This window comes from Harmonia axyridis, chromosome 6 (genome assembly GCF_914767665.1).
Source record: "Harmonia axyridis chromosome 6, icHarAxyr1.1, whole genome shotgun sequence".
NCBI lineage: Eukaryota > Metazoa > Arthropoda > Insecta > Coleoptera > Coccinellidae > Harmonia > Harmonia axyridis.
The window spans coordinates 7,924,610-7,939,773 of NC_059506.1; the positions used below are offsets into that span (position 1 = coordinate 7,924,610).

Genomic DNA, 15,164 nt, shown 5'->3' on the forward strand with positions numbered 1-15,164 from the left:
ACTCGACTAGGTAAAACCATGAAGAGACAACAAAGGTGCAATTTTATACCCGAAATTGAGGCAGTAAACAACAAGACTACTTGTTCAACTTGTTCATGTAGAACATACGAAACTAGCTGTAACTGTAAAGAGGCACTTATCTAAACTATGACTTCAATAGGAATATAAAGGTGTATAATAAAGCACACGTACTTGTTTCACGCCACGTACGTATGTGTGTCGCTGTTGAAACAAATGCGTTCTTCACTCTCCTGGTGATGTATGGTATTCTTGTCACGGTCCCTTGTACATTTTCATTAGTGGTGATTGATAGTTGGTAGTGGAGAATGGCGAGTTTTGGGGAATTCGGGTCGTTAGAGGAATTTTTGCAGCGGCAAATTATGATAATGTCTCATCAAATTACCGGTCTAATCTGATATTGTCACGAAGAAAGTTAACTTAGATCGACCGGTTCCATCAAGCCTGGAAAAATATGTTTGCTCGTTTTAAAGTTTTTCGCTCACGTAATGCATTTTCTTAATCATTTTTGGGAACATAGAGAGATAAACCAATTTGATCTCAGCGCCAAATTTTTACGATATAATTTCGCTGGGTAATTTGTTAATTCTGTTAACATAATGAAATATTGCATTAAGATATGAAAATGATAAGTTTGATCTTCATGTATATCCTGTACCAAAAATAAAAAAATTCAAGCAGTATATAAAAAAAATGAGAAAGCTATTTCGCGCTTACTCATTCAAACGCAAATTGTTCCCTTGAAAACCACAGAACAGTAGGTATATGTATAAAGGTGTATATCCAAAGTTGAAAATCGAACGAATTCCCAAAAGGTTTGACTTCACGTCAATGCTTTTTCATTTTTCAACTATATTGTGTAAAATATACACGGTGATTCACCGCGATGACCTATCAGACGTCAATGGAAAACTAAATTATTTTCATATCTCCACAACATCCGGTTGGCGGTTATACCGGAAACAGACTAATATTTCCTTATTTCAAATGGCACAGCCAGTATATAATTGAATCATTAGATAGCTTTTTTGATGACAATTTCAGCAATATGCCATACCTTAGGTAAAAACTGAAAGGTTCATGAGTTAATGAAATTGTTATGGAAAGTATGTTGGCGATGAGAACTCACATTTTTTTTAATATTTCTGCAAAAAAAGTTTTTTTCGGAAAAACCTTTTTCATTTTTGATTCTGCAAATAATTGGTATTATAAGACTATTTGCGGTTTGGACTAAAATTTACAGGGTGTTTATCAAGGTCATGAACCAGGACAATTCAAATTCATCAAAACTCAAGATTTTTAGATTAGAACCTATATTTTTCATCATTTCATTCAATCCTACGTATGAAATAGGGGGGTTTCTTAAACAAACCCTATACCTAAAATGAATTCTAACTGTGTGGTAGTAGTGTAGTGTAGTCTTTGACTTCCGGAAAGCACATTCAGAAATTAAAATTCGATGTTTCGATAACTAAATTATAACGTTGCTGCTCAGTTCAAGACGAAATTGAAGATGTGTCTTTTTTCAAGTCACCGATTTTTATGGGATTTTCACATAATTTCCTCAAATAATAATCTACATATTAGAAAGTGAATATTTTTAATTCTCGAATGAAATAAAAAAAAACTTCTGGTTTTTCGCAAACAAAATTGATGATATTCGTGAAAAAAAGATTAATAAAAATCATTACAAAAGAGGTGAAATTATCATTTCGTGGAAATCGTCGTACATTGCTGCCCTTTACCTATTTGCTTCGAAGAAAATGTAGATGAAGTGAATGTACACCGTTCAAAGTTTGGTCATCGTAAAAGCGCCAGAGGGGAAATGAATGCATACCAAAGTTTGACTGTTACGCGAAAAGCCACGTGGTGGCAATCCCTCTCAACATAGTAACCTATCTTCTTCTAATGTCCCTTCAACTCTTCAATACAATCTCTGTGGAAAAATTTGTCTTTTGCTTCCGAAATAAGCTCTGACCTCGACGATCACTTCTTGATTAGAGCCAAAATTCTTTCCCAGAATCATTCTTATGAGATCCAGAGGATAGATCAAGAGAGTAAGTTGGGTGGTCAAGGCGTTGAAAAAGCATTTCATTAAATTTGGCCATGGTTTTCCTCGATTTGTGTCTTAGTGGATTTTTTCTTTTGTATTAGAGGACGTTTTTCTTGAGTTTCTGCTCTCTATTGATTCAATAACATTATGTAATATTCACTGTTGACGGTTTAACCTCTTTCAAGAAGTCAATGAACAATATAGCATGCACCTTTCAAAACACGGATGCCAAAATCACTTATCAAGCCATTGCTTTTCTTACACAGAAATGTTTTTTCATCAGAAAACAGTGGTTTGCTATTGCAAACCACTGTTTTCTCGTTTTATCCATTTTTCAAACAAGAGCAAATGTAGCATCACTCGATATTTCGATTTAGATTTTACTCTCGGTACTAAGGAGGAAAGTTGTAAAACATAGTACTAAAGTAGAAAAGAAGTAACTTGTGGCGACCCTGGGATCTTAATAAAGGAGTTTCCAAAGAGAGGTTTCATTTTGATAGAGAAAAACGACTATATTTTAAAAGGTATCAATGGATGTTAATTCCATTGTAAAGAGTAAGGTATGTCATTAACGATGGAAAGCGATATCATCCAAATGGCCGCCACAGCTACGGTTGCAGCACCATAATCCTTTACATGAATTTCTCCATTACCAATTCACACATTTGCGGCTGTATGTTCTCGATAACTTCACGAATTCCATATGTGAGGTCTTGAATCGATTATAGAGCATTGGCATAGACCTTATATTTCACATGGCACCGAAGAAAACAGTTCAAATGTGATAAATCTCGAGATCTCGGTGTTCAATTGTTATCACCTCTTCAAGAAATATCTCGACAAGGAAACTTTTCTCGAAAATTAGGATTATTTCGTTGGTTGTGCGGTACCAAGGCCGGCGCGAGAAATTTTGGCGCCTTTTGGCGCCCCTGTTGAAAAAGTAACAATAAACAACTCCCCCCCCCAACAAAAACATCACCTGCCTCGATGATAATTCGCCATTTTTGATTTCTCTAGCGATTTTGCTAATCGTTTCCTTTCTAGAGTCGTTTTCACTGGGTTTCATTTTTTTCGAACATTTTTACCTACAATAAATTCCTGGATTTCTTCGACACCGATGAACAATGCGTAAGTAATATATCTGATTCTCACATACAATCGATGAAAGATTACCTATCACACCACAAGATACAAAGGGCGGTAAGGGATGCAAAGCTTCGAAAACTAAATGGGATTAAAATCATATGTTCCGCTGAAAACATTTAGCATTTATCAGTAACTAGTTTCGAATTCAGAATTGTAGGAATTATCTAAATGTTGAATGTGTAAACGACTTTCATATAATTCGAAAGCGAATTAAGTGTTGTTTTTCGTCTTTGTGAAATACATTTCATTCCTTTTTCAATTAGGGTAATAGGCAATGCTGTTTATATTGGTTGGGTTGCCATGTGTTATTTATTAAACAGGCGGCTTAGTAAAGACGGTTTGGAGATTTTTATTGCAGGGAATATTGATAAACGCTGCGGAGCGGGCCAACCTCATGTTGTTTTTAAGAATCAAGACTATATAATTTAGAAATATGAAAAGGCAGCCACAAACTGGGTTAATTTGCACCATCCTAATTTTCGATAAGTAAGGTCCAAGAACACCATCAGCCCAAAAATCGAACCAAATAGTGACACGTTGGGGATGAACAGGCTCTTAAACAATCATTCTTGAATTTTTCGTGGCCAAATGCGGCTATAGGTCTTACAAACATAGGTTTCGAAATGAAAATGCCCCTCATCACTGAAGATCATTTTTCATTAAAATCAGGATCACTTTGCTACATTTTAAAGACCAAATCAGCGAAGATGCTGGTGTTCAATTGGCTTGAGTTCTTGAAGTATTAACTGAACTTTAAAAGCCTTAAGTCCTAAGTTTTTATACAAAATACGGTGTCGTTCCATTTGTGGAATGCCTAATTCTCAAGATTGACAATCAATCGACAAACCTGGGTTTTCGTCAACACTACGCGCTTCAGCAGCACTATTTATAATTTTTCTTGAGTGGAACACACGGTTTCGAGTCTTCACATCACTAACTTGCCCCAAGACCTCCAATTTTTCTACCAGGTCTATTACAGGCCGAGAAGGTGCTTCACGACCACCCAAAAGTGCCTTAGTAGTGCGAACTGTGGCATTGAAATTTTCACCTGTGAATTTCAACAAATTTTCATTGCTTAGTTTTTGTATGTTAAATGTTGAAAGATGATAGCTTCAAAAGTGACAGCTGTCGAGATAGCGGGCTATTCAAATTGAAACCTCTTATTGAAAAACCCTTTGTAAGCATCAGGATCACCGAATTTTTTATCAATTGATTTAAATCCCATTCTTCCTTCTTCCATGTCAGGACATCATTGTAAATATAAGAAGGGTCATTTATATAAAATGTATATAGCTATGCTTATTCCAGTCCTATATCCAGACGTACCATTCAGGACAAGGAACTATTATTTATGCATCCACTATTCGCATAAATTTCGAATAAATTCTCCCTCCAACCCCCCGAAACTCATGAGTTATTAATACACCAATCGGATATGATATTTGTCTGAATCTATATTTAATGCTTTCATTTGGATCTTGCGATTTCGTGGAACGAACGTTGGGGGGTTGAAATGAGAAGGGTGCAGCGCGACAAGGGTTAGGGGAAGAAATCCAATGGAATAACGCGAGCTGACTTGGACAGATTCAATTACAGGTGGAAACGTATTCAGAACACCAGGTGAAATGGGATTTTTCTATGCTTGGCTGATGTCGAATTTCGTGTATTTGATATGGGATTTGTAATACAGGTACATTTATTTGTATGTATGAGGCAGGCTAAGTTTGAATAAGGGTTGTAGTTGAAATATATTTCGTCATAAATAACTTATTGCCGATGTGAGTTGTTGAATGATTTTATACTCTTCAGATTTCAATAAAATTTCGTTGAGTAATATCAGGTTCAGAATTTCATTCAACTTTTCTTGTTTTTTCATCAACATTGTCAGCACTGCTTTTTATCATAGCTTGATCCAACATTTCTGCTATTATTGTTATCGAACTAGTATGCATACTAAATTTGATGTTTGTACTTTCCCAAAAATGCTCTTATGCATTAAAATAATTTCGAATCCTTTTTATGATTCTCGTGAATCAGTTCAGAGTTCAGTGATCTAATTTGATATATAAAAATTTTCTCTTGAAATAGAGCAATACAAAAAAATATTAACATCAAACAATAAAGCATGTTTAGATGAAATCTCAGTATAAGCAGAATAAATGTACACGGGGCATCATACATTTGAGCGTATGATATAATAGTATACCTAGATAAAATTCCAGCAAAAACTCTTCCTCTCCGTATAGGTGTGGTGATTGATTTGTGTATTTGGTTACAGAATAAGCTGACATATTTATATTGAAGGGCCTCCTCTTCGTCCAAACGAAATCCTTTACATCCTTTATCTTCACCAAAAGTTGACGACAAATATATTATAATTAAATCTGAAATCAAAGAAGAAAAGAACCAGAAAGAAATAATAAACGTAATAATTTGCATTATATCGATTTAATATTAACGATCCATTCTAAAAAAGAATCTGAAACAAAATGGATGGCTTGAAAACCACCATGAAATATATAAATTGGGCAATAGTTTCTTCTACACCACACTCATAAGTGGGCTTTCTATTGAATGCATACTATTGCAACAACCATGACCAGTCGATTTAAAATACACCAAATTTTCTTAAGGGAGATAGAAACATGGACATTTCTCTGAAGGATCAACGATAAGACTTTCGTTGAAAACATTGCAGAAACTCCATTCCGAACGCCAAATTTCCTTGTCACTTTCATTAGATTTAAGGAAAGTATTAATGTCTAGAGAATTCTCTATACATAATGATTCCACCTAAATGTAATTTGAATAACGCCTAGAAAGTGTATACATGTAAGAAATGAGCTGTAATCAAGAACTTCACAATACAAACAGAGGTAATCTAAAGTCAATATCAGCCTCACCCTTATCGTTCTGAATTAAATAACGACACCTTCGTTTGGTCGATATCAATAGTCTCGCAGAGAATTCCGCTTCCAGATTTAAACCATCCAAAATTTATTGGATCCTCATACAAAATATTTCCATTATGAATCGGACAAACATATACAGGGTGATTCAAGGTATACAGAGTATTTGATTTTTGTCAGGTCTTTTTCTTATAGCATCTTGCCTTCTCAAAATATTCAACTCAAATTTGATATTCCAATTTAAAATTTTTATTATGCGATATTCTAATTTTGAATCCAAATTTACAGTGGTAGATAAGAAAAAATTTGAAATGAAACTTTGGTTCAGTACTACACTTTTTGGTTTCTTGTAGTCTTGTTGTATCTGCTACCGTCGTATATTCGCCGATTGGGTCCTTGAAGTGCATCATCATCTTCAGTGATGAGGCTCAATTTCATCTAGGAGGCTACGTAAACAGAGTTGCCGTATTTTGGGCTTGGTAAATCGAAGATTGATTGCTTGGAGCCTCTCCATTCTCAACTTGTCCACTGCTTGGTGCGGTTTTTGGACTGGTAGATTGCGCTACCGAGCTATTATTATTATTAATGATTTTTTATGGCCGGATATTTAGAGGATATTGATGTGGCCAGACGGCACTATGTGCTCCAAAGAGTCCAAAGCAACGAAACAATTGCAGTTTTGCAGAAAAGAGTTTCCTGGCCGAGTTATTTCTCCAAGAGGTGATAAAAATAACAATTGGACACCTAGATCTTGATGATATTTAACAAATTTAGATGGTATCCTTTGGAGCCATGTGAAATATAAGGTCTATGCCAATGCTCCACAATCGATTCAAGACCTTGAAGAAAAAATTCGTGGAGTTATCGAGGATATACATTCGCAAATGTGCGAATTGGTGATGGAAAATTTCATGAAAAGAATATAGCGCTGCAATCGTAGCTTCAGCGTCCATTTGGCAAATATCGTTTTCCATCGTTAGACCCCTTTACAATGAATTGAACATCGAATAATTTCTTTTAAAATGTACTCGTTTTTTCATTATCAAAATGAAACCTCTCATTGGAAAATTCTTTACGAACAAAAATGTTAGTAGTAAGACGTAGCTAAGATGTCTGAAATAATGGTGTGTTCACTGATAAGATTTTGTTTAAGACAATTCTGGCGACTTAGCTCGGCATGGGTTCCTTTGCCCTTTTCTTCCTCAAGGTGGCGCTATACAAAGAATTGACCAATCAACGGCATCCTTTTGAAATTTTCATTTGTTCTGTGAATATTAGAATGACTTTTGATTTAACCTCAAAACGACATTGACAGAAAGACAACGTGAGCGCCGCCATATGAAACGATGCGAAAATCAAGTGCACAGGGACCAATACCATTAAAACACAAGAAGGCTGTTCTCTTCAAAAGCCGCCACTTCAATTTAAAGATTTTCCAACAGTTAGTGAATACACCAGTGTTTAAGACACCTCAGACTTTGATTTTTTAAAACACCACATGCTCGTAAAAGCTTATGATATTCGTCCGCAAATATTTTCTTCCATAAATTGTGGAGCTTTTACACTCCCAACCATGAGTATGGATGCATAGTATGGAGCCCTGGGTATAATGCACACATCAGAGGTTTGGAAAATATACAGAGGCGATTCTTGAAGTACGTTAGTTTTAGACTCAATGGTGTTTATCCAAACCATGGTGTACCAAATGATCAATTGTTGAGTAGATTCCAAGTTGATTCTCTAGAGCGGCGTTGTACCTAGAATCTAAGTACAACGGTTTCACTGTGGATAAATAGGCTTGAGCTTTTTTCTCAATGAGTTTTTTTTTCGCTCAAACTTGGCTCCATTTGATTTGTTTGGGGTTTTATTATGTTCTTTGTTTTCAGTGTATAACTTTTGAATTTCATTCGTTGTTTATTTATTTTTCCATTCTGCAATTGGCCTCGGCTGTAGAATAGTGTAGTTATTAAATAAATTAATAAAAAAATAAAACTTCCGCGTAAAAGTTTTTGATATTCTACGATAAATGTGTATCTTTTACACTCCCAACCATTCGTTACAATGTTACAGACCAGCCACAAAACAAAACGTCCCAGTACCATTCCACCATCGGTTCACACAGTTTCACTTTGTCACACACGAGCAATTTCGATCGGCTCTCGGACCGATTACCAGCGTACCCTCCCATCTGTGACGACCATCGGATATTCGATTAGCACTCCGATTCACGTTTTACCATAGAACAGCTCTCTACCACCGGATCAATGAATTGAATGCTTCAATTCTCTCACGGGGAACAGGAAGAAGGCTTTGTTCCGAAGCGTGCCAGATAGAAGGTTGCGGAATAAGGATTTGCAGAACGTGCAACAGACATTCTGGTCACGTGTGGGGATGAATGACCGCTCTGGGGATGATACGGAGATCGGAAACGGATCAATGCCGTTGAATAATATCATATGGTTTCGTTATTTATTGTCAAAATATGTGGAGGTGGAGAGGGGGCTTAATGGATATTTTATCGACTTGAGGTCGCGCTGGTCTTGTTCTTGCTGTTATCTATTTATGCATTTTGGGGACACATGTGGAGTAGAAATGATTCATTCACACGTATCAAGTGTGTATTGACAGATGAGCGAATGTAGTGGTGTTAAGGGATTACATTCGGTAGGTACTTGATCATATGCGAAACTATTATTCTCTGTGTGAAAGTTGCCACTATATTGAGCAGCTTTCAGATGTTCTAATGAGAAACTCTTGGTATCGTTGAAAGAACAACATTTCTAAAATAACTAAATTTTTGAGATCCGTTACGATTTACTATGTATTTCATCTATCGTACGATGTACAGGGTGTCCCAAATTCGATACTACGTAAGAGTATCCCCAGAACTATAAGACTTAGAGAAAAAATCTTCGAGGATCACCAAGCATTTTTTTGCAATAATCGGATATCAGAAAGCAGATCATAGATATCTCGATTCGTTTTCGAGATACAGGACGTTTCTGAAAAATGAAAATTTCGGTAAATTCTGGTTTCTATTCGAGATATTCGAAAAAAATTCTAAAGCGTTTTTTCAGTAGTTTTTATGGTTTATATGATAATCATAACAGAACATTGAAATGAATTACTGTTTTAGTGATATAGAGCAAATTTGGTCTTAGGGATTCACGGTTTGGCTTGATTTTCAAGCTACTTGGCTTGAGCTTAACTTGATTTCAAGTCAAGCTCAAGTCAAGTAGTAGTTTTTCAATTTTAAGTCAAGACAAGTATTCATTTATCATATCAAGCTATTTCGTTTTTAGCAATTTTATTGTTTAGTGTCACATCAATAAAAAAATGATGAAATCCGAAGGAACCTTAAAAGAACCGAAAATATCAACTTCTCTGAAATGGAAATAAATTAAATCACTATAAATCATAACGAAATGTAAAATAATAATAAATTAAAGTTTCTTAAGATTGAGAAACCTCCAGGCTTTGTTTAATTTCATGATTTTCCCCTATATTTAGATGGACTATACCAGAATCATAATTTTCCATTCAGGATCTAAGACACATGAGGCATCTTATAGATTTGTCACCTGAATTATTGCCGGTTTTTGTAACTGTAAGAGCAGCTCTGGTGTTGATAAAAAATTCTAGGCCATTTTGGCTAGTTTGGAAAGATATTTCTGAAACCACCAAAATCTATCAATAGAGTTCATAGAAATGTGGGAATACTACTAATAAAGACACACTGCCGAATGCTTCAGTCTCTCGGCGCTCGAGGAATCCCCTTATTTAGTCTAAGCGCGCAGATATTGCAGAAATACATATGTACAGGGTGTTTCATCATAAACTGGACAAACATATATATTCGTGTAGAGGACATCGGGAGAATCATTTTTGCCTCATACAATATATCCCGTTTTCGACGCATAAGCGAGATACAGGGTGTTAAACGTCAATTTTGAGCAAGATTCTTATGGGTGTGGTCAGTATTGTATAACACTCAAAGAAACGGTTTTTGGTCAAATCTCAGTATTTTTGGGTCCTCTATTCAGAAAAGTTGATGAAATCCGAAAAAAGAATTACAAAATGGCGGAAAACCTGCAACGTTCCTAATTTTTTTTTCCAGTGGTCAAATTGAATTTTAGTTCCTGAATGAACACAATTTTCTAAGAATTTCTGTGCAAAAATTTTTTCAAAAATCGAACACAAATTTTTTTTTACATGTCTACAGCGATAAAAAAATTTCACCCGAAATGAATGAAATTTTGTACAATTGTACTCCTTCAATTATCAATCACGAATATGAAAACAGAATTGTAAAATATCAAACGGTTTCGTTACTACAGCCATTCAAATGTTTCGTTCAAACCTCCAAAAAAAATTTAGAATGGCTTCTTAGAGTCAAAATTATTAAATTATTGCTGTTTCCAAAAATTCCGGATGCTAAAATGTATTTATACAAAAAAATTCGGTGAAACTTAGTTGGGAGTCGAACCCTCGATTCCAACGTAAGTATTAATGAAGAAATTAAGACAGTTCTAAGGATATTAATATTCGTTGCTAAGAAACGGAAGTTCGTAGCTCATAGAATTCTACTGGTTATTTGAATTTCACTGAATATAATTTCGCAAGTATCGTGACACGAATTTGTTTGGAAACGAAAATGAAATATTCTCTTTTGGAAAAAAATGACATTGCCATGTGCTATCATCTGATATAGTCGCATTTCACTTCGCTCCGATGTTTTTCATTTATTTCGTATGAAATTACGCTTGTTAATATTCCGAGAATAGCAGGAATAAGGCACATATATCGAATATTCTCTCTTGTGAACCTGGTTATTCAGAATTCTCAATAGTTTCATCGTATATTTTAAAAATGGGATTAGATTCACAACAAGAAGCCGACATGAAAGAAATAATCAAGAACATGTTCCGCGATAAGGAACTCGTATCAACTCTTGCCGAGGCTGTCGCTGATATGGTGTTTGATAAACTGAAAGATGAGTGGAATTCACTTCAGGAAGAAAATGATATGCTAAAATCCCAGATAGTTGACTTACAGCGGGAAAATACCATGATTGAACAACGATTGAACTTACTTGATCAACAAAGTAAATGCAAAACTCTGAGACTGTTGGGGCTGGAAGATAAACGTGGAGAAAATCTAGCCGAAACTTTAAAAAGAACTTTAAATAGTAATCTCAGTCTACAACAAGACGACTTGCAGATCGAGCATTGTTACCGGCTCAAGAATAAATCCGATAAACCAAATTCTACTGGAGCAGTATTAATTCACTTTTCATCTATGAAGTCACGTGATGAAGTATATAAAAACAAGAGCAAGTTGAGGGGATCAAAGTTGATACTAACCGAAAATCTTACAAGTCATAACTACGCTCTGCTCAAAAAATGTACATCGAAGCTGGGAACTCGGAATGTTTGGACTTGGAACGGCAGTATTTACACAAGAATGGGAACAACAAGAAAACTCATACGATGCGAAGCAGATCTGGATGGTATAGCAGGAGCGGAGAGGCCGGCTACTTCATTGGAGAATAAGGGAAGGCCCAAGAGGAGAACACGAAAATAAGGTCCTTTCTGTTTATTATCCTTTTTTTTTGCTTTTTTTTTTCTCTTTTCCTCGTATATACATAAATTTATTTAAGTTCAATTTCCTTTTGTTTATCTCTTGAAATTATTTAGTTGCTATGTCTGAGTGGCGTTCATCGTGATTGTTCACCACATGAAGGGTTTCAGAGTTGCTCACCTAAATATAAGATCATTAGTGCCTAAGATCGATGATTTCAGAGGGGTCATTTTGAGAGAGGATTATGATGTGGTGGCTGTATCCGAGACTTGGTTGAATGATGACACTGACTCTCAGTTAATTTCGATCACAGGGTACAGATTTGTGAGGCAAGATAGAATAAGTAGAGGGGGCGGCGTGGGAATATATGTAAAGGATACTATAAGTATACAGGGTTTGTCTGTTGAGAGATGTGATGGCTTTGAACAAGTTTGGGTAAAATTTATCATTAAGAAAAAAACATTTATCATTGGATGTATTTACAGACCGCCAGGCTACAATGTAGCTGCTTTTTTGGAAAATTTTGAGAGTGCGCTTTCGGAGTTGTGCCCTCAGTGTGATAATATTATTTGCGTTGGTGACTTCAATATAAATTTATTTGATGTACATTCGAAGTATGTATCTGACTTGTATAGGGTATTGGAATCAACCAATCTAACACAGCTCATTAATGCTTCGACCAGAGATACAGCTCATTCGTCCACTCTTTTGGACCTGATTATGGTGGACAAGGATATGGGCACTCAGTCATCTGGTACACTTCATGTACCAAGCCTATCAGATCATGATCTTGTGCACTGTGAGCTGAACTTTCCAGGTGTACAGAAGAAGGTTTTAACTAGAGAGTATAGGGATTATAAGAATATGAATGGTCAGCAATTTTATGCTGATTTGCAGGCTATTCCCTGGCGTGGCGTATATGAATTGGGGGATATTGATGAAAAGGTTGAATTTTTTAATTCTTGTATTGGTTCCTTGTTGGATATACATGCACCAAGACGATTAGCTAGGTTTTCTCGAAGTAACGAACCATGGTTGACTGACAGCATTCGTGCTGCCATTCACATGAGGGATAAGGCACTTTTGCGTTACAAACGTAGTAGAAAGGTCCAGCATTGGGAGTATTATAAGAGCTTGAGAAATCAAACAACTTTAATGATACGACGGGAGAAGAAAGTGTTCTTCGAACGTCAATTCCAGAATGGCATCGATTCATGGAAAAAGTTAAAAAGATTCGGAGTCATCAACTCTGAGCAAAGTTCTGAAATACCTGAGGATCTCAAAAAACCAGACGAACTTATTAAATTTTTTACTGAAGCCGTTAATGTCCCGTTGTCGGTTGACTCATCAACCTTGAACCTATATAAAAGCAGCGTTTCAGATTGTACAATCGCTCCATTTTGTTTCGCAGAGGTAGATGAGATTACGGTGCTGAAGGCGATTACAGGGATAAAATCGGGATCAGAGGGGGTGGATGGTATTAGCATTTATATTTTGAAACTTTGTTGTCCGTTCATACTACCTTTTATTACACATATAATAAATTATTGTATACTCCATTCTGTTTTTCCGAAATGCTGGAAAGAAGCACTAATTGTACCATTACCGAAAGTCCCAACCCCGAGAGAGTACAGGGATTTACGTCCCATCAGTATATTATCTAGCGTATCGAAGGTGTTGGAGAAAATAATAAACCAGCAGCTATCGGATTTTGTTGAGAACAATGACATTCTTCCTGAGTGTCAGTCGGGATTTAGAAGGGGTCACGGATGTTCGGCGGCACTAACTAATGTTACTGATGATATTTTGCGGGCGGCGGATGACGGCAAGGTTACGGCTTTGGCGTTACTGGACTTCACTAAGGCATTCGATACGATCGACCACGAACTACTTCTAGCAATTTTGCACTTTGTCGGGCTTGGTGATGGAGCGGTGCGATTTTTCGAAAATTTTTTATCACAACGAACCCAGTGTTTGAAAATTGGCTCACAAATATCTGCCGCTGTTGAACTAATCCGTGGGGTGCCTCAGGGTTCTGTTCCATCGGCGCTTCTTTATGCGATCTATACGTCTCGGCTGCCAAGGGCATTAAATAAATGTTCAGCTCAATATTACGCTGATGATACACAGGTATACCTATCATTTGTTAGTGGTGATGCTGTCGAAAGCTCCAAGGTATTGAGTGAAGAAATAGAGTCACTGAGAATAATGGCTCTTGAGCACTCTCTCTTGCTGAACGCGAATAAGTCTTCTCTTTTGGTTTTGGGACCTAAGTCACAGGTTGTAAGGGTGAAAAACTTGGTGAGTGTTGAAGTAGATGGTGTCAAACTGCCAGTAAAGGAAACAGCTCGGAATCTGGGTGTGACGTTTGATAGCTTCCTCAGATTTGGTTCTCATGTCACAGAGTGCATAAAGAGAGCATATATTAAAATAAAATACATTTATAAGATCCGAAAATTCATTTCACGTAAACTTAAAATTTTACTCTGCGATTCATTGGTTTTGTCTATGTTCAATCACTGCGATGTTGTTTATGGGAACTGCCTCTCTTACTATGATAAGAAAAGAATTCAAATGATTCAAAATGCATGTCTGAGACTGATTTATGGTGTGAGGAAGTTCGAATCAGTTTCTCCACGACTCAGGGAGGCAGGATGGTTGAGTATGGAAGAAAGGAGAAAACTGCATTGTGCATGTTTTTATAGAGACATTGTTTTTTTCCAACGCCCACCTTACCTTTATAAGAAAATCATCTTCCGAACGCACGTGCATAATCTTAATATTAGGTTCAGGGGAAAAATCACTCCACCATATCATAAAACCTCGATCTTTGAAAGAGGTTTCTCTTTCAATATTGCAAGATTCTTCAATAGTCACCCTGAATCTTTGATGAAACTATCTAGAGCAGCTTTCAGGAAATGTTATAAGGAAATTATTGTCAATGCAAACATAACTTAATTGCGATGAATGCCTCTCTATCCCGGATACAGAAGGAATGTTTTGGTTGTACATGGATAAGAATGTGTTATTAATTTTTTTTTTCTCTTTATCCTTCTCTTTTTGTTAATTTTTTCCTATTATTCAGAATGAAGCACTGTCGATTCAATGGTTGAGTGGATCAGGGAGTCTCCTAGGGGACTCATCTGGACTTCGCCATATTTCTTGCTCAACACGTATATCAATTGTATTTTTGTTTGTTTTTCTCTAATTGATGTAAGTTTAGTTGGAAATAAAGACAATATACATACATACATACATACATATTGTGCAGGCTTATTATGAAGCGAATTGCTCAGGCAGAAAAGCAAGGGAAATTTACTCCCACAGATTTCCAAGCAGAAATTTGCCAAACTTCAAAACTTTTTATGAAACAGTACGCAAATTACTTGAAGAAGGAAGTTTGCACCGGAAAAAGAAAGAAACAATAAGAACAAACGATGATCGCATCCTTAATTTAG

The 15,164-nt window shown here is 36.2% G+C and overlaps 1 protein-coding gene across 1 annotated transcript; it reads left to right on the forward strand.

Moving 5' to 3' along the window:
- Positions 1 to 10,817: 10,817 nt before the first annotated feature.
- LOC123682783 lies at positions 10,818 to 14,963 on the forward strand. Its single transcript, XM_045621564.1, has 2 exons — positions 10,818 to 11,710; positions 14,792 to 14,963. Exon 1 carries the CDS (start codon positions 10,996 to 10,998, stop codon positions 11,707 to 11,709), a length of 714 nt encoding a protein of 237 aa, XP_045477520.1. The 5' UTR covers positions 10,818 to 10,995; the 3' UTR covers position 11,710; positions 14,792 to 14,963.
- Positions 14,964 to 15,164: the final 201 nt, after the last annotated feature.